Here is a 26,343-nt window from a genome sequence, read left to right on the forward strand (position 1 = left end):
AGCTTGTTTATTTATCACAATTTTCAGCAACAGTTTCATTTTTAAACCTACATCAAACCAATTCAAAGGAGCAGCAACGATAAACAAGTGCAAGATAGCCTACATTAGGTGGGGCAAGTTGCTTTCTTTATTCATTTAACCATTTTACTCGAAAAAAGTAAAATTTTACGCAAAAAAGCTGTTCAAATTATTTGAACTGACAGCAGTTTATGAGGCAAGTGATAGGAAATGCATTACTAAGGTAACACTGAGGCTTCCCTTCATACATAGAGATAATTATTTTCAATGTTTTTGGTCAGTGAGGAAAATAAGTATTTGAACACCCTGCTATTTTGCAACTTCTCCCACTTAGAAATCATGGAGGGGTCTGAAATTGTCATTGTAGGTGCATGTCCACTGTGAGAGACATAATCTAAAAAAAATCCAGAAATCACAATGTATGATTTTTTAACTATTTATGTGTATGATACAGCTGCAAATAAGTATTTGAACACCTGAGAAAGTCAATATTTATATTTGGTACAGTAGCCTTTGTTTGCAATTACAGAGGTCAAACGTTTCCTGTAGTTTTTCACCAGGGTTGCGCATACTGCAGGAGGGATTTTGGCCCACTACTACACACAGATCTATTCTAGATCAGTCAGGTTTCAGGTTTGAGCTCCCTCCAAATATTCTCTATAGGGTTTAGGTCTGGAGATTGGCTAGGCCACGCCAGAACCTTGATATGCTTCTTACAGAGCCACTCCTTGGTTATCCTGGCTGTGTGCTTTGGGTCATTATCATGTTGGAAGACCCAGCCTCGACTCATCTTCAATGATCTAACTGAGGGAAGGAGGTTGTTCCCCAAATATCCCAATACATGGCCCGGTCATCCTCTTCTTAATACAGTGCAGTCGCCCTGTCCCGTGTGCAGAAAAACACCTCCAAAGCATGATGTTACCACCCCCATGCTTCACAGTAGGGATGGGGTTCTTGGGATGGTACTCATCATTCTTCTTCCTCCAAACACGTTTAGTGGAATTATGACCAAAAAGTTCTTTTTTGGTCTCATCTGACCACATGACTTTCTCCCATGACTCCTCTGGATCATCCATATGGTCATTGACAAACTTAGGACGGGTCTGGACATGTGCTGGTTTAAGCAGGGGAACCTTCCGTGCCATGCATGATTTCAAACCATGACGTCTTAGTGTATTACCAACAGTAACCTTGGAAACGGTGGTCCCAGCTCTTTTCAGGTCATTGACCAGCTCCTCCCGTGTAGTTCTAGGCTGATTTCTCACCTTTCTTAGGATCATTGAGACCCCACGAGGTGAGATCTTGCATGGAGCACCAGTCCGAGGGAGATTAACAGTCATGTTTAGCTTCTTCCATTTTCTAATGATTGCTCCAACAGTGGACCTTTTTTAACCAAGCTGCTTGGCAATTTCCCTGTAGTCCTTTCCAGCCTTGTGGAGGTGTACAATTTTGTCTCTAGTGTCTTTGGACAGCTCTTATGTCTTGGCCATGTTAGTAGTTGGATTCTTACTGATTGTATGGGGTGGACAGGTGTCTTTATGCAGCTAACAACCTCAAACAGGTGCATAATTTAGAATAATAAATGGAGTGGAGGTGGACATTTTAAAGGCAGACTAACAGGTCTTTGAGGGTCAGAATTTTAGCTGATAGACAGGTGTTCAAATGCTTATTTGCAGCTGTATCATACAAATAGATAGTTTAGGAAATCATATATTGTGATTTTTTGTTTTGTTTGGATTGTCTCTCGCGGTGGACATGCACCTACGATGGCCATTTCGGACCCCTTTCATGGTTTCTGGGTGGGAGAACTTGCAAAATAGCAGGGTGTCAAATACTTATTTTCCTCACTGTAGTTGCAAAAAAAAAAAACCTTTTCAATAATTAGGGGCGATTCTAGGTTTTTAATATCCGAGTGGTTCAGCCTCCAATGAGGATGTGATTTAAAAAAATATATAAAAATATATATTTTGAATACTATAATGCTCCAACATCACATTGCGTAAACTGTTTTTCATTAAAGAACTACACAGATGCAGATGTCATCAGTTAATGTACACTACACACCTTGTAGTTTGATGTTCGCTTTGATCCATGGCTGCAGGATTGGAAAATTTAAAAAAAATTGGCTGAATGACGGAGCGGAGAATGACCTGCTCCTTTCACGTAATATGATGCCCTGGACCACAAAACCAGTCATAAGTAACACAAGTATATTTCTAGCCAACTATACATTGTTTGGGTCAAAATTATCGATATTTTTATGCCAAAAAATATTAGGATATTAAGTAAAGATCAGTTTCCATCAAGATATTTTGTAAAAATTCTACCTGTAAATATATAAAAAAGTATTTATCATTAGTTTTATGTGTTGCACTCTCAGATTCCAGATTTCCAAATAGTTGTATCTCGGCTGAATAATTGTCCAACACACCATCAATGGAAAGCTTATTTATTCAGCTCATGTGTACATCTCAATTTAAAAAATTTACCCTTATGACTAGTTTTGTGGTCAAGGGTAACATATTTTAAAGGAAAGTTAACCCAAAAATAAAATATGACAAATTAAATGAATTATTATAATTTTGAAGATGTCAGTCTTTATCAATCTGTCTCCTTTTAACCCTTGAAGCTCATTTAAGTTTGTTGAGTTTGATTGTTCATAATCATTTTATGAATCGATTGCAATACTGCCTAGTACCACTTAGAGGCACCAAAGAAAAAGAAATGGCATCCTGACATACCGTTATCGTGCACACGAGACACACGCAGGAGACAAGAATCAAGAATTTAGAATGTACTGCACCTTGCCGAAATAAGTAACACATTTTACTTATAAATTAACTAGACCCTTGAAAAAGTGAAAGCTTTACAAGTACATAATGCTATTCAGGCATTTAATAAAAACAATAAAACAACACCGGCGCTCTGAGCACAATATGAACTCAATAAAGCATAAACGTGCGGTACTGTACAAGCCCTTGCAGTTTAAGATGTTGGCAGTTGATTTATAATTGAAGAAACGTTCAATTGAGAGAAGAGAAAAACACACAGTAGGACACTGATTATGTGACACTGAATCACTGCTAAATCACAACTCATTTTCTCCAACCGCAGGTGGTAAATTCTGTTTAATTCTTTAAACCATTTAACACCAATTGTGTTACTGTTTACTCTAGACTGTGATATGTGGAATTATCTTGATCAAAGATATTTTTCATAAATATTGAGACAGCAGGGGAGAACCTGTATTGTAAAGCTGAGCATATGTAATGTGGATCATGCAGAATCCACTCACACTTGCTATTGAATTTATGTTCTGATGTGATTCGATGTGATTCAGTCCTTTGCCTCTTACAGAATTAAGAGACACTTTCAGTAACAATTAATGCAAATAAAAAATACACTGTTTATGATTAATTCTGGATGAGTACGCAATCAAAAAAAGATACAAAGCTGTTACTCGTTCAAAAAGTATACATTGAAAAAAATGAATCATTCAATTTACTCAATTTTTTAAGGTAAGTGGTTGCAATCAATTTTTTAAGCTACATTTAAACAAAAACTTTTTTTCTATTTTTTTGTTTCAATGTAGCTTAAATAGATTAATTTCAACCAATTACCTTAAAAATTGAGTAAATTGAAAGTATATTTTTTTCAGTATACCTAGTACTTCAAAGTTGCATATTAGCATTACAGAGGTACGCTTACAGTACCCTTTAAAAAAGGTCCTAATATGTACCATTTAGGTAAAAGATATATGGTACCACCTCTTAAGTAATATGAGCTCTTTAGGTGCAAACTTTTTGAAAGGGTATGCCGCCACATGTGACAGCTATAGGGACATTTTTGACCATTATTTCTGACAGTTTATAGAAAAGGTGGATTAATCTCATAATAATTAATAATGTCTTGCAAAATTGTTGATTTTGAATTTTTTTTATATGTTTTATACAAACATATTCAAAGCAAGTGGTGGGGTGAAACCTTACAATAAGGCCAAGATTATGTTTAAGCAGTGATTTATGTCATTCAAGTATTTATTGGCTTTTCATACTGCTTTGAAGTTGAAACTAGGCATTTTATTTCAATAAATACGTCTTCTTTTAAATAGATTCAAGCAGATCTAACAGAGTGAGTTTTAGCAGCTTGGAGAAAATGGTTACCGAGAAAAAAATAATAAATTCCATCTATTGACCTACTTCAGCTCTGTTGGCATTAGATCTGTTTATTTTTACAGGAGTTGCTCTCTCTGCATACTGTTGTTTTTTTTTTAGAAATCAGACTTTAGTTTTATACTGCTGGGTAGTTATTGTAATGTTGACATACCTGCTCGGTTTATTGCTTTGATCTAACAGCACTCTGATCAAATACAGTAAAGGCATCCTGGCAAAAACATTTATTTTGTTTTTTGATCAAAACATGTCAACATGTTAATTGCCATCCACGCCACAGGGGTTGTGAATAATCAGATACATTTAAAACAGAAGAGAAACTGATTTATGTGAAGTAGACATCCACCCGCATTAAAAATACTGTAGTATACTTTAGTATTAGCTATAGTAAACTGATAAACTGTAGTACGTACCATAGTATACTTTAGTTCTTACTACAGTAAACTATAGTGTATTGTAGTATACTATAGGATATTATAGTGAAATTTTACATTTCCTATAGTATGTTTACCATAAATTGCTATAGTACTTTAATACAGTTTACTTTATTATAGAATGGTTAAAAAATACTACAGTATTTGCTAGAGGAATTTTACTTCATTTCCTATAGTTCGTTTTCTATAGACTATTTTAATATGCTTTTTTTTAGTATCTTTATTGTAGTATTTACTATAGTATTTACTAGAGTAACTTTATTTCATTTTTCTATGGTAATTTTACTATAATAAACTATAATATTTTTTAATTTGGGCACTGCCTGAGATTCTGCGTTTGCTACATTAAGAAAAAACGTTGAGTAAAATGTTTCTACTGTTAATATAATGCAGCTAAAGAGAAGGATATATGTTACAAGGACAGAAAATAATCGTGCACATTTTAGTCACATTTGAAATGTAATAAAATGTTACAAAATATAAAGCTGAGTGGTATCTGCTAACAAATGATGTTTCCTCTGACTTGATTTTTAATTAATGTACTATATGATGTCATTTCCTCTCAGAATCTAACAGATATAAAACTGAAAACCTAACAAACCTCTTTTATGAAAATGTGTTGAGTAAAATTTTGTTTGCTCTGAAATTGTGTTTGTACTGTATGCATGATATACAAAATCAATATACAAAAAAATCCTTGCTGTTTAATAATAGGACATAGGGTGCTCTGTATAGCATACCCTCACAATTAAATATTTATAGCCAGTCCTAATTTAAAACCACACATTGAAAACAACAAATGAAAGGAGGCCAAGGAAACAGATACAGAAACTAAGAACAGTTTCTAAAACTTTCCTATTTCTAGTACAGGGTTAAGCTTTATGCAAATAGTTTTATTATGCATCTTAAACCTCCCATGCGGCTGGAATAATTAAACAGTTTTCCATTTTTATTCCTGAATCTTCACTACTCTATAGACAAATGAGGAAGATAAACAAAAAATACAGAGTCAGTGGCAGTTTTGTGAACTACTTTGATTAAGAATATTTTTGTGAATGTATTTTATATGAATTTTATTAGTTTTCATATTTAAAAACTTATCCATATCTTATTTTATATCTTTAATATCTGCACAATATCTATCAATAATAATAAAAGTAATAATAATAATTATTACTAAATAATAATAATACAACCTTATTGTACCATATTTGATATAATTCAAGCCCATCAGAAAACATGCCATGCTGTGAACTATTTGTTTTTCCTTGAGAAAAAGAGCCTCTTACATTTAGTCATGTAAAAAACAAACTCTTTAGGTTTCTAATTATTTACATTTAACCAGTTACCCCAAATGACCACAAACTAACAAAATCAACTAAAATTGTAATTGTTACTAATTGAAATAAAGTCTTAAAATTGTTATTGTTATTTAGCTTCTGACATATGCAACATAAAAACCCCTATTGTCGGAAAATCATTTCGGCTCCATTAACTCTTCTCCTGGATTTAATCCGTAGCACAGACTGTCCCCATTTATGGAGGCCCAAGCCATGCGTGGTGTGGTAAACCTGGCAGCCCATTCCCCTGTAGAGGACACAACAATAGCCCCTCCACCTCCCTGTACTCTCTCTCTCATGTACTCCAGTGAGGTGTCTGCTGCTAATGTGGCTGATTTCCCTGCAATGCACAAAGAAAACACTTTCTGAATCAACCGATCATTTGATTTTTTATTTTAGGTTTAAGCACAAAACACCAACCAAACACTATAGTCGAAGTATTATAAAAGGCTCCTGTTTTAATAGGAAGCCCAATCATTTAAAAAAATAAAGTGGAAATATGAAAACAGCAAAGATTTCATTACCACAGAATGCAGAAGAAAACAACAGCCTGCTGACCCCTCCAGTCTTCTCCCCCCCAGACACACAAACACATACAGCTCATTATCATCTGCCTACTGTTGTGTCAACCTATCACATCTTTCCTGCCTCACTAGCCAATTAAAATGACTGGCAATAGCAGCATCACATCACATTTTGGTGCAGTTTGACATTCATTGTGCTCGGTTGTACAAAATCTGATAATAATAGCAGTATGTGGGTGAGTAGGAGTCGAAATAAGCCAAAACAATATGAACTGAAATTACATCATAGTATAAACACAAATATAGGAGTAGATATGAATAAACAAATGTGTATCTTTCCAATGTCATTTAGCCATGATTATATATACAGCAACATTTTAATAGATTATACCAGTGTTGTAGTACTCGAGAATCGGACTCGGTCTTGGACTTGATCTCGAGACCATATTTTAATGGTCTTGGTCTTGTCATGGACTTTTGAGCATTTTGACACGGTCTCGACTCGTACTCGAATACATTTGGAATCAGACTTATTCTCGAGTCCACACGAGTCCCTTTCAAAATATGTATTACTGTTTCTTTAAACTGATGTAAGATTGACACGAACACTGATTGGTGATTTTTTTGCGTGCATGAGACTGTATATAAATAGTGTCATTTAAAATCTTGTGATATTGAATAAGAAAATTGGACATTTTATCCATCAACTATCCAAATAAAAAAGAATCAATGAAGCTTTATTTTTTTTTATGGATAAGACATAAAATCCATCAAGAGAAGCAAATACGAGCCCATACATACTCTACAAATAAACAAGCAAGGGTGCATGCACACTGACACGCTCATGAGGATTAGTGTAAAAGTCGCATACCTTGTTCCATATGAAAGAGAATTAATCTGGCTAAGGTGACTTTGAGGATAGACTCTCCATGTCCGGTGCAGGACACTGCACCACTTCTGTTGTCTGCATAGCCACCAGATCCTTATCACACAGAAAAAGACAGCAGGACAGACAAGACTCAGGCCTTAATATGTGTTACCTCGGGAGAAAAGACTCTTACAATTGAATATCGATCAGAGTTGACAACGTCAAACCAAAACGGCTCATTCAACCCATGACATTATCTGTGTCCTCTATCTTTGATCAGGCTCACCTATAACAGGAGAATCTCCGACCCTTCCCACCATCTTGTTTCGAATTCCTCCGGTGGATGTAGCACACGCCACATTGCCAAAAGAGTCCAAAGCCACGGCACCAACAGTATCATGGCCACTGTAATAACAAAAAAAGGTCCTTTAAGGTTGAATAATAACAGGATTAGCCCTGAGATTTTTCTTCTGATATATAATTTTATGGTCTGAGACATGGTATTTTCAGAAGGTACATTATTATTCATCATTACACTCAAATGCGCCCCTAGCTCTGTTATTCTCCTTCATGTAGGCTTTTGTCTTGCAATTCAACTTAGCACGGTACATTTATAATCTAGTGAATAAAGAAAAATGTAAAAGCCTCTGACTCTCTTCTAAATTTAGCCTCTGTGCAATTACTTTTGTTTCCGTTGGGGTTTTCAGTCAAGAAAGCACCGTTCTGGCGATGTGAGAGATTTGTGCCGGCTAATAACAGCCTCACACATGCTTTTAAGAGTGCCTGCACATCCCAAATTGACTCATCATCATCTGCCTGTCAACAAAGGAAGTGCGGGAAGAAAAGTGCCCTTTGCTGCTCTGAATCACTGCAATATCCTAGAAAAGTACACTAGGAGCATTTGTTGAGAAAGCGTTGTATCGTTGCTGATGTGTACGTGAAGACAAAACAACGGGAATCTTATGATCTGCACATCAGTCTCACTTTAAAGGAAATAAGACAGACAGCAGAATGTAAGATGAACACAGGCCCTTGTATTTCACAGGCTTTATATCCCATGAAACTCTGATTAGGGCACCAGCACTGCGGAAAACAAGCAAGTGTTATGTGTTTGAAAGCGGGAGGACGACGGATCAAGGTGATATTAAAGAAAACAGCCTCGGTGTCGTTCTCCTTTTGGAGAAACCGGAGAGCGAACGCCTTCCTGGTGAGGAATATTCGTCTGAAGCAGGTGGCGAAGAATCACTTGTCAGGTTTCAGAAGCGAGGCATCAATCATTTTTGACAGCTGCTTGATTGCTCTTTTAAATCACCAGCGATGCCTGGATCTTGCTCATCGGTCCAGGAGAAAACAGCATTTAAAAGCCGCATGACGGTGGCTCGTATTTCACACTTCAAAGTGATCACAGAGTTTCGCAGTAAATCTTCGCACATCCATACACAACCTAATGAAGTGTGCAGATGCGGGAATTAGTTGGTAAAGTTCTTATCCTGTAGAACAGGTGGCTGTGTTACGTTTTATAAATGTATATTCAACATAAATTGTTCTTGTAGTTTAAATGGTAGAGCATTGGGTTTGCAGCGCAGAGGTCATGGGTTCGATTCCTAGAAAAACACATACAGTAGTGATAAAGCGATATAAATATGCATAGACTGAATACATTTTAAGTCGCTTTTAATAAAAGCGATGTCTCATAAAGATACACTCACCTAAAGGATTATTAGGAACACCTGTTCAATTTTTCATTAATGCAATGATCTAATCAACCAATCACATGGCAGTTGCTTCAATGCATTTAGGGGTGTGGTCCTGGTCAAGACAATCTCCTAAACTCCAAACTGAATGTCAGAATGGGAAAGAAAGGTGATTTAAGCAATTTTGAGTATGGCATGGTTGTTGGTGCCAGACGGTCTGGTCTGAGTATTTCACAATCTGCTCAGTTACTGGGATTTTCCACGCACAACCATTTCTAGGGTTTACAAAGAATTATGTGAAAATGGAAAAACATCCAGTATGCGGCAGTTCTGTGGGCGAAAATGCCTTGTTGATGTTAGAGGTCAGAGGAGAATGGGCCGAATCATTCAAGCTGATAGAAGAGCAACTTTGACTGAAATAACCACTCGTTACAACTGAGGTATGCAGCAAAGCATTTGTGAAGCCACAACACGCACAACCTTGAGGCGAATGGGCTACAACAGCAGAAGACCCCACCGGGTACCACTCATCTCCACTACAAATAGGATAAAGAGGTTACAATTTGCACGAGCTCACCAAAATTGGACAGTTGAAGACTGGAAAAATGTTGCCTGGTCTCATAAGTCTTGAGTTCTGTTGAGACATTCAGATGGTAGAGTAAGAATTTGGTGTAAACAGAATGAGAACATGGATCCATCATGCCTTGTTACCACTGTGCAGGCTGCTGCTGGTGGTGTAATGGTGTGGGGGATGATTTCTTGGCACACTTTAGGCCCCTTAGTGACAATTGGGCATCGTTTAAATGCCACGGCCTACCTGAGCATTGTTTCTGACCATGTCCATCCCTTTATGACCATCATCTACCCATCCTCTGATGGCTACTTCCAGCAGGATAATGCACCATGTCACAAAGCTCGAATCATCTTAAATTGGTTTCTTGAACATGACAATGAGTTCACTGTACTAAAATGGCCCCCACAGTCACCAGATCTCAACCCAATAGAGCATCTTTGGGATGTGGTGGAACGGGAGCTTCCTGGATGTGCATCCCACAAATATCCATTAAGTGCAAGATGCTATGCCATCAATATGGGCCAACATTTCTAAAGAATGCTTTTAGCACCTTGTTGAATCAATGCCACGTAGAATTAAGGCAGTTCTGAAAACGAAAGGGGGTCAAACACAGTATTACTACGGTGTTCCTAATAATCCTTTAGGTGAGTGTATATGTTAAATATTAATACACAAAGGTAGTAAAATAAACTTCTTTTGTTAGTTTGTGTCAGGAACAAATTAAATAGCACTTTTGTAACTCAGTACTTTTAATTATTTTATAAAAATAATGCAATGGCCACCGTGTGAATTGGGAACGCTGACACAGTAACTGTGGTTATATAAAAGCACGGTCAAACCAGAGGGAAGCTTTATAATCACCTAAATGAAGGTGGAGGGTAATTGAGTTTTAGGGGTGTGGGTTAAAAAGCCCACTGGCTGTAGTGTAGGGTGAACAGGCAGGCTATCAATAATGAAGCCACAGTAGGGAGGGATGAAAGACTAGCTCAGCCAACTGTCACTTAGCACCTTCACAGCACTATTTTTGCAGACTCCCTCGGGAGCCGGGGTTACACCCCAGCACGGCCCTGACTCGATGCTCAGCCAGGGGAAGTGAGGGTGGCAGGTACGGCTGTTGTGCTGGAGCCTGTACAGCTCTAAGTGAACTGTCTGAGAGCCTGAGGGAATGACATGAGCTCTGTACAGGGGCAGCATGTGAATGTTTTGCCATTCTCAGCCCAATGGCCTCAAAGCCAAAACTGTTCTGCTGTCCTCAAACCATATGACTAAGAACAAAAGCAAAAATTCAGGTATATCTAAGGTCATAATAGGAAAGAAAGCTGTTTTTTGTCTTGTGGTAAGACATGTGGGGAGCCACATTTTTTTAGATAAGCATGCAATCTCTTCATTATGCTATATAAAGAGAATGTTGTTTATAAGATGATAGGATTTACTTTATACCAGGTTGGGGTTGATATGTATTTATAACTATCTATGAGATCGTTGATCATGATTTCATGATCGTCACTTGTGGGTAATCATTGCCTTTATTTATGATGTTCCCCACTTTGAATTAAGAAGTACCTTGACTAAGACTGTTAACCAAAACGTTGGGTGTAATAAACTAATGTGTGTGTGTGCAGTTAAATCTTGTCTTTACTGAATTACTTTTTAACTTGCACTTCAAGTTGTTTCAATACACTGTCAAAAAAATTTAAGGACTGAATGATAACTTATCACAAGAGTACACTCACCTAAAGGATTATTAGGAACACCATACTAATACTGTGTTTGACCCCCTTTCGCATTCAGAACTGCCTTAATTCTACGTGGCATTGATTTAACAAGGTGCTGAAAGCATTCTTTTTTTAGAAATGTTGGCCCATATTGATAGGATAGCATCTTGCAGTTGATGGAGATTTGTGGGATGCACATCCAGGGCACAAAGCTCCCGTTCCACCACATCCCAAAGATGCTCTATTGGGTTGAGATCGGGTGACTGTGGGGGCCATTTCAGTACAGTGAACTCATTGTCATGTTCACTGGAAGTACCCATCAAAGTATGGGTACATGGTGGTCCTAAAAAGATGGACATGGTCAGAAAAAATGCTCAGGTTGGCCGGGGGATTTAAACGATGACCTATTGGCACTAAGGGGCCTGTTCTCATTCTGTTTACACCAAATTCTGACTCTACCATCTGAATGTTTCAACAGAAATCGAGACTCATCAGACCAGGCAACATTTTTCAGTCTTCAACTGTCCGATTTGGTGAGCTTGTGCAAATTGTAGCGGAGATGATAACACGGTCTCACACCCATGGCGTCGGTGTTTGACGGCACTTGACCATGCGTCGGTGTGTTGGCGCGGGGGGTGTACCTTTCGCGTCATTTTTTGACGAGCTGGGGACTTCAATACTATTGGGTACGCGAAATTTAACAGTTGTCACCTGACATTGGGGTTAGGGTTAGGTTTGGGTAGGGATGTCATTATGTATATCTAACCCTAAACCGACGCGAAAATGGTAGAAAATGGTAAGAAAATAGGAAAGAGAATGCAACAGACTTAATAGTATTGAAGTCCCCAGTTCGTCAAAAAATGACGCGAAAGGTATACCCTCCGCGTCAACATATTGACGCATGGTCAAGTGTCGTCAAATATTGACGCCATGGGGTGAGACTGGGTTGAAGATGAGTGGTACCTGGTGGGGTTTCTGCTGTTGTAGCCCATACACCTTAAGGTTGTGCGTGTTGTGGCTTCACACATGCTTTGCTGCATACCTCTGTTGTAACGAGTGGTTATTTCAGTCAAAGTTGCTCTTCTATCAGCTTGAATCAGTCGGCTCATTCTCCTCTGACCTCTAGCATCAACAAGACATTTTCGCCCACAGGACTGCCGCATACTGGATGTTTTTTCCTTTTCACACCATTCTTTGTAAACCCTAGAAATGGTTGTGCATAAAAATCCCAGTAACTGAGAAGATTGTTGCCCGTCTGGCACCAACAACCATGCCACGCTCAAAATTGCTTAAATCACCTTTCTTTTTCACTCTGACATTCAGTTTGGAGTTCAGGAGATTGTCTTGACCAAGACCACACCCCTAAATGCATTGAAGCAACTGCCATATGATTGGTTGATTAGATAATTGCATTAATAAGAAATTAAACAGGTGTTCCTAACAATCCTTTTGGTAAGTGTATATAGCCCTAATTGTATTTGATGAAAGGGATTTTATATATTAATGGGATCATATCATACATTTGTTTGGCATTTGAAGTTTTAAGAAAAGTTTTGAGCTTTAAAAGTCACAGTTTGCAGTATAAAAAAATCAATTTCTCCAATATGACCCTTTTAAGACCCCTACCTCCAAAACATGACATGAGATACAAAAAAGCACTTCATGGATGTTTTGAGGATTTGTTCAGGACAACCCTTTACTTTAGATGCTTTCTTTGCAAGCACACAAAAATATTTCAAAAGATTCTGCTAACAATGTAATCTAACCATAAGGTCAAAATCTGTCTCTGAGGTCAAGTGTGTCTGGGAATTGGCAAATGGAAAACATCTTAGAGCACTATAGAGCACACAAAAAACTTAAGGCTTAGAAACAGTACGGGCTTAGCAACAAAAATGAAATTACCCACCTTTGTGAGTTGAAGAGCTCTTTGACGCCGACTGCATACTTCTTGTAGTGTTCCCATTCCTTACGTTCTGTCTCTGTAACCAAATCATGGACCGCTGGAAAACCAATGTGTTCTGCAAACATGTTTGCTCCTCTGTCTGTCAACATGACATGATCTGTCTGATTAAAAAAACATGAAAGAGAGCAAAAAAATCAAGACAAAATGTAAATAAGTGATGTCTGTTTTTTATCTGAAAGCAGAAGCTTATTTAGCATTTTAATGTAAATAATTCATGTATGTCATGTATAAAATCAGACATACAATATGGACACAATTTACTGACCACAAAAACAGGGCCATAGCCAGTGTCCACAGGAAAGTAAAGTATTATCAGAAACACTTTACAATAAGGTTGTATTTGTTAACAATTATGCATACTAACAATAAAGAATACTTCTACTAGATTGATTCATATTCATATTTATTAATGTTAACGGCATCTACTAATACATTTATTAAACATGTATAAAGCATTGTAAATGTTAACATTAAGTAAAGCAGCATGCATGAACAATTGAACAATTTATGTTAGTTAATTTATTTACTAAGGTTTACTACAACCATATTGTAAAGTGTTACCGTATTATCTTTTTTTTAGCAAGAAACCAAATACAAGAAAAAAATCTGACTGATTCTTAACAAATTAACCAATGAATGACACTACCAATCTCATTTCACTTTTCTTTAAAAATGCTGTTTTACATTTGCAAACTGTAATAGTGCATAACTAAAACAGCAGAAAGATAAAAAAAAATGCAGATGATAAATTGATTAACCCATATTAATTATTTTAACTGCTTCAAATGAACAAACATAAACACTATTTAAAAACAAAACTTCCAACATAAAAAACACCCAAAATGACAATACACCACGCAGTATATCCCGTTTCACTTTATATTAATATTAAGAATAAACATCACCATGTGGAACTACTATTATGTGTAATGCCTTTAATATTACAATTTAATCTCGGTGTAAATCTCTGAACAACATCAAACTTGCTCAGGAAATTTTTAAATATTAAAGTGGTTATTAATGTGATTTTTCTTTGTCAAAAGCTGTGCATTTTAGATGCACAAGCCAGAGCATGAGGTCAGCGAAGCCCGATCGCAGCATTGATCAAGACCTGATGAATTTTTAATACTGGCTATTAAAGAGATCTGCCAATCCAGTGTAAGGCCAAGGTCTTTTGGGGCAGTCAAGACAGGTGCTGCAGCAAATCAATTCTCATGTTTTCCAGGGGTTTTGTTTCGTCCATGTCATCTGGCTTGCAAGGTGAACTCGCTGTATTTAAAGTGAAAGGTTGTCGTTGAGCATAAAATTAATCCCACACTTAAAAATGTATGAATTGCATAAGACGCAAAATATCAAATCTAGTGCTGCATAATACAAAAAATATAAATAAATAATGAGACTATGACATGTTGTCAGTCTAGTGTAGTGGCTCCTTTGTTGTTGGTTTCTCACAAATAACATCAGACTTTAGGAATTGTATAAGATCTTATAATATTGCTGTACTTTAACAACTAATGATTTACTTTCCTTTCTTTCAGACACTTTAAATATTCTCTCTCTGTATAAAATACTATATAAATAAAAGTGCCTCCTCATTTGATGGCATTAGACTTTTGTGCCGTGCACAGGAAGAAAAATCTTTATGTCTGACTCTATCTGTGCCATTACAAAAAGCGCTGATTGAAATCAATCTGAAAATCAGGCAGCAATTACTTCCCTTTGAGTCTTTCATCACAAACCAGCTGAACAAATGACGAGTTAAAGCTTTTGAGGAAAAGAAAACCTGAACCCAAAGAGGTGTGATATCTCATCACCTCTAGAGTGAACATCATTTAATCTGTTATAAGAAAAGAGGAACAAAATTAGGGTATTTTTAGCGATTGCAGGCCTTTATATGAAATCTTCAGATATCGCCAGATAGGCCTCTCCTGATATAAGCACTAATTCCTTTGTGAACTAAGACACTGCCATATTTTTCCATAATGAGCAATTATTGAGTCGCCCTTAGGCATTTATTTCATGAAAGATTATATATTGAATTTCTATACATAAGTGTATCACATAAACAATAGTTACATTCATATTTATTATGTAAATAGTGCTACCCAGTACGTAATTTTTTTATTCATTTTCCTGATACTGTCACGAATTTCCGTGTTTTTTCATGATCGTATCACAAATTTCTGTTTACTTGTCATTGTCACGTATTGGTTACTCAACTGCTTTTTCCTATTTTCAAACCATTGTTGCTTCGGTTTAGGGTTAGATTTGGTGTTTGCGTTAGGATGTCACTTTTAGTATTGGTTTATAAAAAAATTTCAGATTTTAATTTTTTTTTCTAAATTTTAAACCAGTGTCGCCTGGCGTTAGGGTTAGAGTTGGGTTTGGGTAAGGACGTCAAAAGCGACAATGGTAAGAAAATAGGAAAAACAGTTGAGTAACCAATACGTTACAATGTCACGTAAACAGAAATTTTTGCTAAGATCACAAAAAAATCACGTGCCTATAGGTACGTAATTTCGTGAGACTGGGCTGAAATAGTGAGAGACCAGTATATTGACGATATTTGGTATGTTTAATGATATGATTTTTTTTAAATCATCCGATAAATCCTTTAATGTGACGCAAACTGTGAAATCTAGGGTAAAGAAAACAATAAATCAAAAATAAAAGACTTCAGATGGGTTTTCACAAATAAGTTTCTAATGACCCCCCCCCCCCACAAATGTAAAGCCAACATCTGACAAAATGACCAACCATCATGTTACCTTTTGATTTATTCATGATTTGATGCCAAGTTTTAGTGCATGCTACATGCCTGAACTAAACATATTTGTACAAATGTCCTGTAAATATTTAAGAGGATATATTCCTAAATTATGGAATTCCTAATAATTTATTTTCACCAATTTGCTGTTTGTCTCTCATTTACTGTAAATACATTTGTGTTATATCAGGCTCAAATTGGCCAATCAGCCACATTGCTTCTTAATATTGGCCATTAAAAAAACCTATCGAACCACTAGTAAAAGAAATGAGTGTAGAAAAGATACCTTTTCCATCACAGCACGTGCCAGACTAACAGGGTTAGCAATGTTTCTCACAGAGGAAATGGCTCCAGTGGCAAGTGTTTTCCCATCCATGATGATGCTGTCTAGCTCCACTTCTCCATCAGTATTAAGCACGGCACCATGACCTGCATCAAGAAAGCTTTTACAGTCTAATTCTGAATGTCTAGATGTCTGCTTAACTCCATAAACTTTAAAAGATTTTGTTTAATGTGATAAATGGACAAACACGTTTTTCAACACAATTTACAAAAAACTATCAGCACCAACTTAGTTGTGCATTGTTATTCGAGACAGCATACAGGCATCGCTCCAGCTTGATATATGAAAAAAAAACGATGTAGGAGTAATACAACATCACAAATCTCTCTTCTTTATCTCTGTCATGGAGGCCCACACCAGCACCCGTTTCTCTGACATACTCCTGACTGTTATCCACTCTGATGTCTAGCTCTTAGCACTCTCAACAGGATTGTATTAGTCATCTATTGATCAGTCTTCGCCTCTGGATACTCCGGTGTTTAAAATGATCCTCTGATGAGCTGCTGAAAGTGCAGTTCAGATATAGAAAAGGATCAGCCATTTCACTTAGAGCGGCAGTTAGCCATCACAAATGAGATTGACACCGACAGGCCGGGTGTGTTAATGAAGTGTCTTGTTTTGCTACTGCTTTCCTTTGTGTAATCTGATAATTATTTGAGATTCTCTCACCTTACTCTCTAGATGATCATTAGCAAGGTGTCAGGGGGGTGTGCTGAAATACAGTACATTCCTACTTAAGAGCCTAGATGAAGTCTCTCACAAACCACTGAATGTGCACTTAATATGCTCCAAGTACTTGCAAGAAAAGATTACTTACCATTAGCAATTCACAATAAAGTTCAAGGACAAAATATACTGTATAGCATTTTCACTAATCCGTGTTTTCAGCTACTAAAAACAATTTATTTCTGCACAATTTCATGGATTTAAAATCAGTAATGTATGCAGATCACATCTGGGCCTAATTATGAGCATAACTAACCTGCATCAAACACCGGGTCATCTTCCAAACACCTAACAGCTTTTTCCACAGCGTCAAGAGCGCTGCCTCCATTCGTAAGGACAGAATGGCCGGCCCGGGCAGCATACTTGACTCCGTCCACTGATGCTTCTGCCAGTGCGTCCGGTATGGCCCACGCTCCACCGTGCACCACAATCGCAGTCTTCTTCATCCTCAGTCTACCTCCAGTCCTGAAAAAAATGTGCATGTGCTGTCAGGAGAGCTAGTACATTTTAATACATTGCCCTTGAATTGTACCGAGCTGTGTAATTTATTCAGATGAACACTGACAGAGTGGGTAAATGCAACTTTCACAGCTCATCTCCATGAGGGTGGATATGGTTGTTTACAGCAAAGCTTTTTTCAGGCTCTTGTCATGTTTACTCAGGCTCCATTAAAGCAAGGTCTCCGAGAGATACACTATAGTATGAAAGAAGCAATTCCGTCTACTTTACCTGAAACAACTGCTTTCATTTGTATTCCAAAACAAGACAGCAAATGAACAACCTTACAAAAACGTGGCCATAATCTCGGCTAAAACAGCACAATCTCTACAGTTACTACTGTAAAGCTAGAAAATATCCAGTATAAAATTGACGAAGATCTTTGATTTATAGAGCCTGAATGTATTATTGTGGGTTTATACCTGCAAAAAATACTGTAGTTACTATAATACAGTATTTTTATGCAGGTATAAACCTACTGTATTAAATACTATGTCCTTGAACTATATCAGTAAATATTCAAGTATGATACAGTATTTTTACTACAGCTTATCAGTTTAATACAGTTAAAACTACAGAACAGAACACTATTGAATACATGAGCAAAGTAATACTGTATACAGTACAATTGACTAGTTTACTATAGTAAATACTGCCGTATACAACATTTTGCCAGAAACTATAGCCATAATGGCACGTAAAATTAAGATATTTGTGGACTTTGGAAAATGAAAAGATTAATGTGTAACCGTATTACTGTAACTTATTATTGAAACCTACTGTCAATGTACTTAATATATTCCGTGGACAGTGTGCGTACTGTTCAAATGTATATTTATAAATGTTTATATTTACCACACAAAACTAATACTTTGTGAAGTTACGTGCATGACCACTTTTCTGCATTTTGAACAAACGCGTGCGGTTAGCATGTGGTCAGATATTTCTCTACTGTACATTGAATAAACAGTAGCTATATTTCTAAACGTGTATGTCAGTGACTGACAATCATTTAAATCCATGACGTGTACACAACAAAAACATACCGCGTGTCTAAACCGGAAATACTGATTTAGACGCGCTTTTTGTATGCATGCCGACGGAATTAAATAGTATGCGCCGATCTAAACTAGTTTAATCCAGGCGTTTCAAACAATTAATATATATGCTTAGTTGTTTTCATGTTATAAAGATTGAACTATTGCAGGTCAAACTTACCTCGTTGCTTGCACGTTGGTATGGCGTGTTGTTATAAAACCTGACCTGAGAACTGTGTCTGCCTAATGATGCATGCAGTAAAACGCCTCATAGGTCATATCGGTTGTGAAGATACTTTAAAAGTTTTTTTTAAATATATAATATTTTCCCCCATAAATTATTATTTTGATTTGATGGATGGATTTCAAAAATTAACTATAGTACTAGGTTATCTACTTTGTTTATATAGGTTATATACTGTACTTATATACTATAATGTTTACTATAGGCAACCTACTGTAGTATTCTGTATTAATAAATTGTAGTAAATACTGTAGTATATTTTAATATTTACTATGGTAAGGTTCAAAACCACTATTTTACTACATTTTACTATAGTAAATAGGCTACCAAAGTATACTACAGTATTTTTCCTGTGGGCGCATTTGAAAACCTTTAAATAAAGGTTATTGCTCATGATTGCAATGAAAATATATTTGTGACCAGATTATTGTGAAGTTGGTTTTAAGAGGAATAAACAGGCAAATAATGTCTTTGGGCTGATTTCTCTTCTAAAGCTAAGCTGTAATAAAATACATTAAAGAGCCACGAGTCCAAAGGGCACTGATTAACCCAATCTCATTGGGTTAATGATGAATTAAAGCATCATCTTTCTCCTAGTGGGTCTTACTCATTGATCTGAGTATTGCTCATGCATTTAAGAAGACAACAGGGAGATCAAACACTTAAGCTATGGATTCTTTATTTAGATGTGGTTTTCAACTAATGAGAAGGGAAACACTAGCCGTTGTTTGTCCCTGAGAATGATAGCAAGTTCATTTCCCTTTCTGCCACACTGCAGAACAAATGGCTGGCGCTCCCAGTGACTTGCACTACAGTATGTGATGTATGGGGAGGTATATACTCTGTGATGCATTGCCCTCCGCTCACCAATTCATTTGCACCTGAGAACCATTTGTTTCTTGGAATCAATGGCACATATTTCTACAAACATGCTGTATGTTGTGCATTTGTGGCAATTACATTTATTGGATTCCCTTGACACAACTGAATGAGAGAAATGGCAGCCACTGCCTCTGATTTCATTGGTCTAAACTGCTGATAGTTTAGCAGTGTCAGATCACAGAATATGGTGTTTATCATTTTTTTAAATTATGTACATTTTATCAAGATCTTAGTTCATTTGTCATTTTCCTGTACATGCTCAGTATTCCATGTGTAACACACAATAGGTTACAAAGTATACTTTTGACTAGCATTATGACAATATCAACTGGGTGCAAATTGGTATTGAACCTTTGGGATAGAGGGCACAATGTACTGTAGCTCATGGATTACATTTTGCAGATACTGTAGAATCTATTATTATTTTCAGGATTCTTCACATCGGGTGTCCACATTGGAAAACAAAGAAAATAATATGCATTCGAAAACATTATTGAAGTACTTCATCTCTGTCTGTGGTTTTCTATTAGATCAAAACTCAGTTTGTAGATGGCACGACTTAAAAAAAAGTGAGAACCAATATCTCGCTACTGTAAATAATGTAACATACATATATATACTATGATAAGTTTTAAAATGAAATTGAACTTTATTAAAATATATTTTAAAACTAAAAATTATACAAACATGTTTGCACATTCTTACTTATTGTTGATCATGTTACACACGTCATTTGTGTGCCAGTCTCCTTGCTAAAATGTTACGTGAACTTAAAACCAATTAGTTTGCCATATGCATATATGCAATATTTAAATTATTTCAATATATTGTGCACTCCTATATAAAAACAGATGATTAAGTTTCTCTGAAAACACATTGCTTATGTATAGAAAACCCTCAGTTGCCTTTTATCTCTGTAATGGTACTTGGAAGCCAAGACACTTCCAGCATTGTATACAAGCAACCTGGGAGCCATAAAATGAGTTAATCTTAATTGATCATGGAGAGGTCTCTCAGACTGAAATAATTGCTGAACTGAAAAGCCAGACTGAAATGACTCCAGATATTTGGAAGCCTTTGGTTCAAAAAAGCTATTTCAATTAGTAATGTAAGGTCTTATATATTTATTATTTTTCATTTTTTTGCCCACAGGCTCTTATTAAACTTTCTCACAGGAGAGCTCACAAAGGAAATTATTGTGGATGACAAAGGGTTTTGGCTTGTCAGGGAACTGCAAACTTCCTGTTTAACCCTACTGCCTGCATGGAGTCTTATAGCCAGGGGCAGCTATTTTCATTCCGGTCTTCACCATTGTGATGCATTGTCACAACATTGGCATTTTTCTTCAGAGCACACAATTTTTTTTACTGTATGTGAGCGTACAAATCTTTAAATTAACAGAGCCAAACAGTTTGGTGCTCCATACCCACCCATGTTTACTTCACAAGGTACACTGTCAAATAATATTGTTCATTTTTCCTTACCCCACTGGCAAGGTTTTTTCATATTTTTAGCATAAACCTTACTGAATCTTTTTAAACTTATGCTTAAAATAATGAAGTTAAAAAAACTTCAAAAAACACTTCCTGAAAACAGGCCTTATTATCAAATACAACTTTACCTCAGAGGTATACAGCCTAAATATTCTTTTTTTGTATATATATTTTTACTGAACAAGACAAAATACTGGTTTAGAAAAAAATACCATAATAATTAAACCATAATAATAATATACCTGCTGGTTTTGTGCATAGATTATAATGTTGTTTTCTTATTAAAGTTTTAAATGTGCTGAATCCATTTTATCTTGTTATGTATGCCACCTGACTTCTTTCTTGTCAGTATAAGGGGGCAAAAAATGTTTAATCCAACAGAATGTAGTACTAAAACACATTACGTTGTTTCCAGCCTATATGATGTTTATAGCATTGCTTCAATTTCCACCTGTCAGGGTAAAATGTATGGTTTTGTGTGAAGCAGAGAGCTTGTAAAAATAAATAAATACATAAATCTCAAAGCGAAGACGCAGAAGGTTGATGTGACTCAGGGGTGTGTGATGCCATGTGAACCCATGGTCCTCAAATTGAGCAAAGCTTAATATCCCATTACCAGATTTCCTTCCCTCTCTGTATTTCTCTCTATAGTGCTGGTTAATAATTCACACTGTGGGCTATTGCATTTCTACAATCTGAGACTCTGCTAAAATAACAAAGCCGTCATCCCCGCGCTGGCTACATTCACTCAAAGTTTTCAATACACACAAAAGTGCCTCGGAAAAAGTATGGCTCAGGTCTCAGACACCTGAAAGTCATCCGTCAATTTCTGTGTTACAATTATTTTTATGAAACAAAACAAATGGCAATCAATTTATTACAACGGCAGCTGTGCCATTCTCTCGTGCACACCTAATGTCATGTTTTTAATAATGAATTTTGTTCGGGAGCTTGTTCAGAACTGTAAAGTCATTTAAAAATGACTTGCTCCAGTTTGACTGTGAGATTAAAATTGAGTATTTTAAACATGTGGTGCTGTCACAGCCATGTAATTTATCATTTAAAAGTCTCAGTTAAGAGCAATTATTCTTCACAGGAGTAAAAAAAATCTTTCATTTCTTGATGATGTGACTTCATGATGAATTGGATCCTGTGTGTCTTCGTCTTAGAAAACTCACTTAAGACAAAATTTGATGGTTTTATATGTTGAGAATAATATTTTGAATATTAAAGTGACAAACTTTGAATGACAGATGTTTTGTTTATGATTTTTTTTAATATTTTCAAATTAAACTTATGCTTGAAAATACCATCTATTGTCAACAAGTCACATTAAAAGGATAGTTCACCCAAAAATAAAAATTCTGTCATCATTTACTCAATGTCATGTTGTTACAAACCTGTATAAATGTATTTGTTCTGATGAACACAAAGGAAGATATAAGAAATGTTTGTAACCAAACCATTTGTGAACACCATTCACTTCTATAATAGGAAAAAAGAATACTATGGATGTAAATGGGGTCCAAAAATGGTTTGGTTACAAACATTTCTCAAAAAATCTTCCTTTGTGTTCATCAGAACAAAGAAATTTACACAGGTTTGTAACAACATGAGGGTGAGAAAATGATGACAGAATTTTTATTTTTGGGCGAACAATCACTTTAATAAAAAATTTCCTCCTAAAGGTCAAAAATGTGAAACTCCCAAATTATTAACAATTAGAAACAATTTTGTATATGTGATGCTGTAGTAATATTTCTGGCCACTAGAGTGCTGCATAAAGCTATTTTAACTGGTTTAATACATGCAAAGTAAATCTTTAAATTACAGTATTTAGAGTAAAAACACAGACTGCACTGGTTTTATCCCTTGAACAAATGTCCCAGTTTAATATCAAATAATTTATTTATTTTAAAACGGCAGGTATAAACACAAAACCCAAGAAAGAAATGATTGATGGTGAAGTTGATTAAATTGCTATTGAAATGTTAATGTTTACTCTCACTAACATTTAAAAGATAAAGGTTTAAGATGTCACAAAAAGGAAGACATTGAATAAATGAGAGAAGAAACAAATTAGACAAAGTGAATGTCTTTTGATAAATCACAATCTATTAATAAAAAGGTTTTTCATCTTGAAGAATGGGACCAAAGAAGCATAGTAAGTGATAGCCTTTGCTCTTCAATAGAATTTCATTATGTTGAGTGATGAGTGATGTATAGAAGTTGTTGATCCTCCATAAAACCTTATTTCTTTTTCCTTAATCCTTTCCTTTTCACTACCCAAAAATCAATGTATGAGCCACAAATCCGTTTGATTGTCCTATTTGCCAGACGGATTTCAACCAGACTGCTAAAGCTTATATAAAACAAGGACCTGCCTGCAGTTACCTGACGTGAATGTCAGCTGAAGAAATTAGAGAGAATTCAACCACTAAATTAAATTAAATAACAGATCCTGTAACTGTATTATTTTACCCTATCAAAAGATGTCTCTTTGATTTTAGATACATGTATAATCATTCAGTATGATTCAAAATCTTATATTTTTTACAACATCAGTAAGAAGGAAAAACCAAGATGACGTATAACTTACAAAAATAGTCTGAAACAATAAAAAATAGAAATTTGTAATGTGACATGTGTTCATTTATGCATTTGACATCCAAATCACTAAAATGTTTAATCCAGTGAGCATGCATGGTTGTATTTCTGTCTTATTTTCATAACCTCATATACATTATGAATATCTTGGCAGCAGTATTCACAGGAGAGTTGAGGTTTTGCTCTGTGATAGCTTGTGCCAAATGTTTTTAATTTATAGCATCAACTCTCAACACACTCTCTGTGCGGACCGCTATTCAGTAATTATGTTCATAGTTCACAGGCAGACAGTAAATATGACACTTGGGGTGCAGATGTTTGCCAACAGCACTGTAATCCATTCAGTTATTAATTAGGCAAGCTGGTCCCTGTTTCTCCTTTCACTGCCTTCTACTTTTTGTCTCTTTGTCTATCCCCCCACCCCCATATGTGCTTAGCTGTTTGGCTAAGTGTTGGTGTGTGTTTGTGAGTGTTTGCACTATCTGTGACTTTCTGTCACAACAGCTTAATCCATCTTGGCAAACTGAGGCAAATGGAAAATCCGCTTATTAGTATTCACGGACGTTACCAAATCCCACTTCCAACTCTGCTGTTCGGAACGAGTAACTTATGCTTGTCCTAGTTATTTATGATTTTGTATTTCCAAATAATATAATTAGTTTTACCCCTTCTTTTACTTTGCATGAGCACACGCTTAAAAATAAAAATATATATGCTTGCTATGAAGAACCATTTTTAGATGGTTCCATAAAGAAACATTTCTTCTATGGCATCACCTTTATTTTTAAGGATGTATGTGAAAAATGACCAATGTTTCATTGCGTATTATTCATTATTCAATAAATAAATGAAATTCTGTTTTATTTAAAATGCACTGCACATTTTTCTGTAGCTCAACTGTTAGAACATTGTAGCAGCACAAAATGTCCCAGAATGTGTTTGATTCACATGAAATAAGCATAATGTTAAATAAATGTGAACATTCTGTGAAAATATAACCTTGCTATCTTTAATGTTGACTGAGTAAGGCATGTGATTTTAAAGATTGAAAGCAATGTGAAATCAGTGCTTCAAATAACAAATTAGAATGAGACTTAAGCCAGGATTTCACAGACAGGGTCGTAAATGTGAGACCAGTCTCGTGTACCTAAAGTCCTAAGTCGCCTCGAAAAAAATCGTATGCCAATGTAACGTGAAAGCGTTTGTTGTGCAAAGTCATACGGTCAATTTAACATAATCTGTCAAAAACCTATATGCAAAGCAAGTTCAATGAAACTGTTCACCGAGGCTCTTTGCGAGTTTAGAAAAGCATTTGAAAAGAAGACAAAGCGTTCAGAACCATGGACAGCGGTGACGGATCTGCTTTGTGCGTATTCAAAGACCCGAAGCCATACAGACAATATCTGATTTTTGCATGCAGTCGACCAATCCAGATATAGATGGGCGGAGTGAGAGCATACATTCTCAGACTGAGGTGGGAGGTTTTATATGAAAGACTTGCGTTTATATCGTGCTTGAGGATATGGGTACACAGCACTGATCTCGTTCAAACCGTGTGCTTCACGCGTGCGACAACCACCCGATCCCTAAAGCTGCCAGATATTACGCAGTCCGTTTAAAAGCAAAATCCACAGACTCATTCCATCAGTCAGCACTTTGGTCTCACCTGCACTCGCGGTGTTTGGGAGAGGTATAGTGATGGATCAGGACAAGTACCTGCCAGATCTCATTGCCGAGAAGGAAAGCTTGGACCCGTCGTTCGTGCATGCGTTGCGCCTTCTCGCTGAAGGTAAACTTGATTTTGTTTCTGCTATTACATTATTTGGGCTCGTATCTGTTTGGCGTGGCGTCTTTTCTGTACATTCATTGTCCTGTATGTATTCAATATATGCAAGCGTTTTATGAGTATGCACTGTACCAACGCCCGTTCCTGAACCCTGGCAGAATGAATGTGCAGTCAGTCAGGTGTTTATCAGTCATTATGTCCTCAGGTGAACATTTTTGAAGTAAGAAAAGATGAGTGTTTAAAGGAAGGCTCGTTATTACTTTATAAAGGCTTTTTTTCGCACTTGAGACAACGAGTGAAGTATAACAATATGAAAATCTTTTCCAGTCAAACATACATGAAATACGCAACGGCGGTATTAATGCAATACAACTGTAACTAGCTACACATATAGAAAAACAGACTGTTTTTGGTTTACGTGATTAAGTTAGCCTATTATGGTCTTGAAACAATCTTTAACCTACCACCAAAATTAAACATCACTTACTTCAGTTGGGAAAGCACCTCAAGCAATAAGGCAAACTCACTCATTCAGTGAAACCTGGTAATACAGTGTACTGAATCCTCAAGCAATTTTCATGTGACCCTGCCTGCAAACCCAGCTAAAGTAATTTTTGTGATATTCTGTTTTCTACAAAAATCATGGCACATACTGTAA

At 36.2% G+C, this 26,343-nt stretch overlaps 2 protein-coding genes across 13 annotated transcripts in view; one reads left to right on the top strand and one right to left on the bottom strand.

The window, feature by feature from the left end:
- Nucleotides 1–5,089: 5,089 nt before the first annotated feature.
- Nucleotides 5,090–26,231, bottom strand: LOC129416166 (isoaspartyl peptidase/L-asparaginase). 3 transcript variants are annotated; one of them, XM_055170439.2, is made up of 7 exons: nucleotides 26,173–26,231; nucleotides 17,395–17,603; nucleotides 16,356–16,498; nucleotides 13,246–13,403; nucleotides 7,643–7,761; nucleotides 7,360–7,470; nucleotides 5,090–6,304 (listed from the first exon to the last, which is right to left on the bottom strand). In XM_055170439.2, exons 1-7 carry the CDS (start codon nucleotides 26,214–26,216, stop codon nucleotides 6,102–6,104), a joined length of 987 nt encoding a protein of 328 aa, XP_055026414.1. In that variant the 5' UTR covers nucleotides 26,217–26,231; the 3' UTR covers nucleotides 5,090–6,101. The 3 variants fall into 3 exon arrangements, with proteins under 3 accessions (XP_055026414.1, XP_073729329.1, XP_055026415.1); XM_073873228.1 differs by lacking the exon at nucleotides 26,173–26,231 and adding an exon at nucleotides 18,492–18,541; XM_055170440.2 differs by lacking the exon at nucleotides 26,173–26,231 and adding an exon at nucleotides 18,855–18,953 and having other exon boundaries at nucleotides 5,094–6,304.
- Nucleotides 25,249–26,343, top strand: part of khdrbs2 (KH domain containing, RNA binding, signal transduction associated 2) — a 90,017-nt gene continuing 88,922 nt past the window's right edge. For 4 of the 10 annotated variants that reach the window (XM_055170437.2, XM_055170436.2, XM_055170432.2 and 1 more), the window contains exon 1: nucleotides 25,251–25,688. In XM_055170437.2, coding sequence (XP_055026412.1) covers nucleotides 25,598–25,688 — 91 coding nt within the window. In that variant the 5' untranslated portion in view covers nucleotides 25,251–25,597. Of the gene's footprint in view, nucleotides 25,689–26,343 lie in introns of all 10 variants that reach the window. The other 6 variants (XM_055170430.2, XM_055170429.2, XM_055170438.2 and 3 more) reach the window with 4 other exon arrangements.

Source organism: Misgurnus anguillicaudatus, chromosome 11, assembly GCF_027580225.2.
Source record: "Misgurnus anguillicaudatus chromosome 11, ASM2758022v2, whole genome shotgun sequence".
Lineage (NCBI taxonomy): Eukaryota > Metazoa > Chordata > Actinopteri > Cypriniformes > Cobitidae > Misgurnus > Misgurnus anguillicaudatus.

Coding starts and splice junctions, on each gene's coding strand:
- LOC129416166 (XM_055170439.2), bottom strand. CDS start 26,216: ATGAGTGAGTTTGCCTTATTGCTTGAGGTGCTTTCCCAACTGAA. Junction 17,604..26,172: donor GAGGTGCTTTCCCAACTGAA/GTAAGTGATGTT, acceptor CATTTTTTTCAG/GACTGGAGGTAGACTGAGGA. Junction 7,471..7,642: donor CGGAGATTCTCCTGTTATAG/GTGAGCCTGATC, acceptor CTGTGTGATAAG/GATCTGGTGGCTATGCAGAC.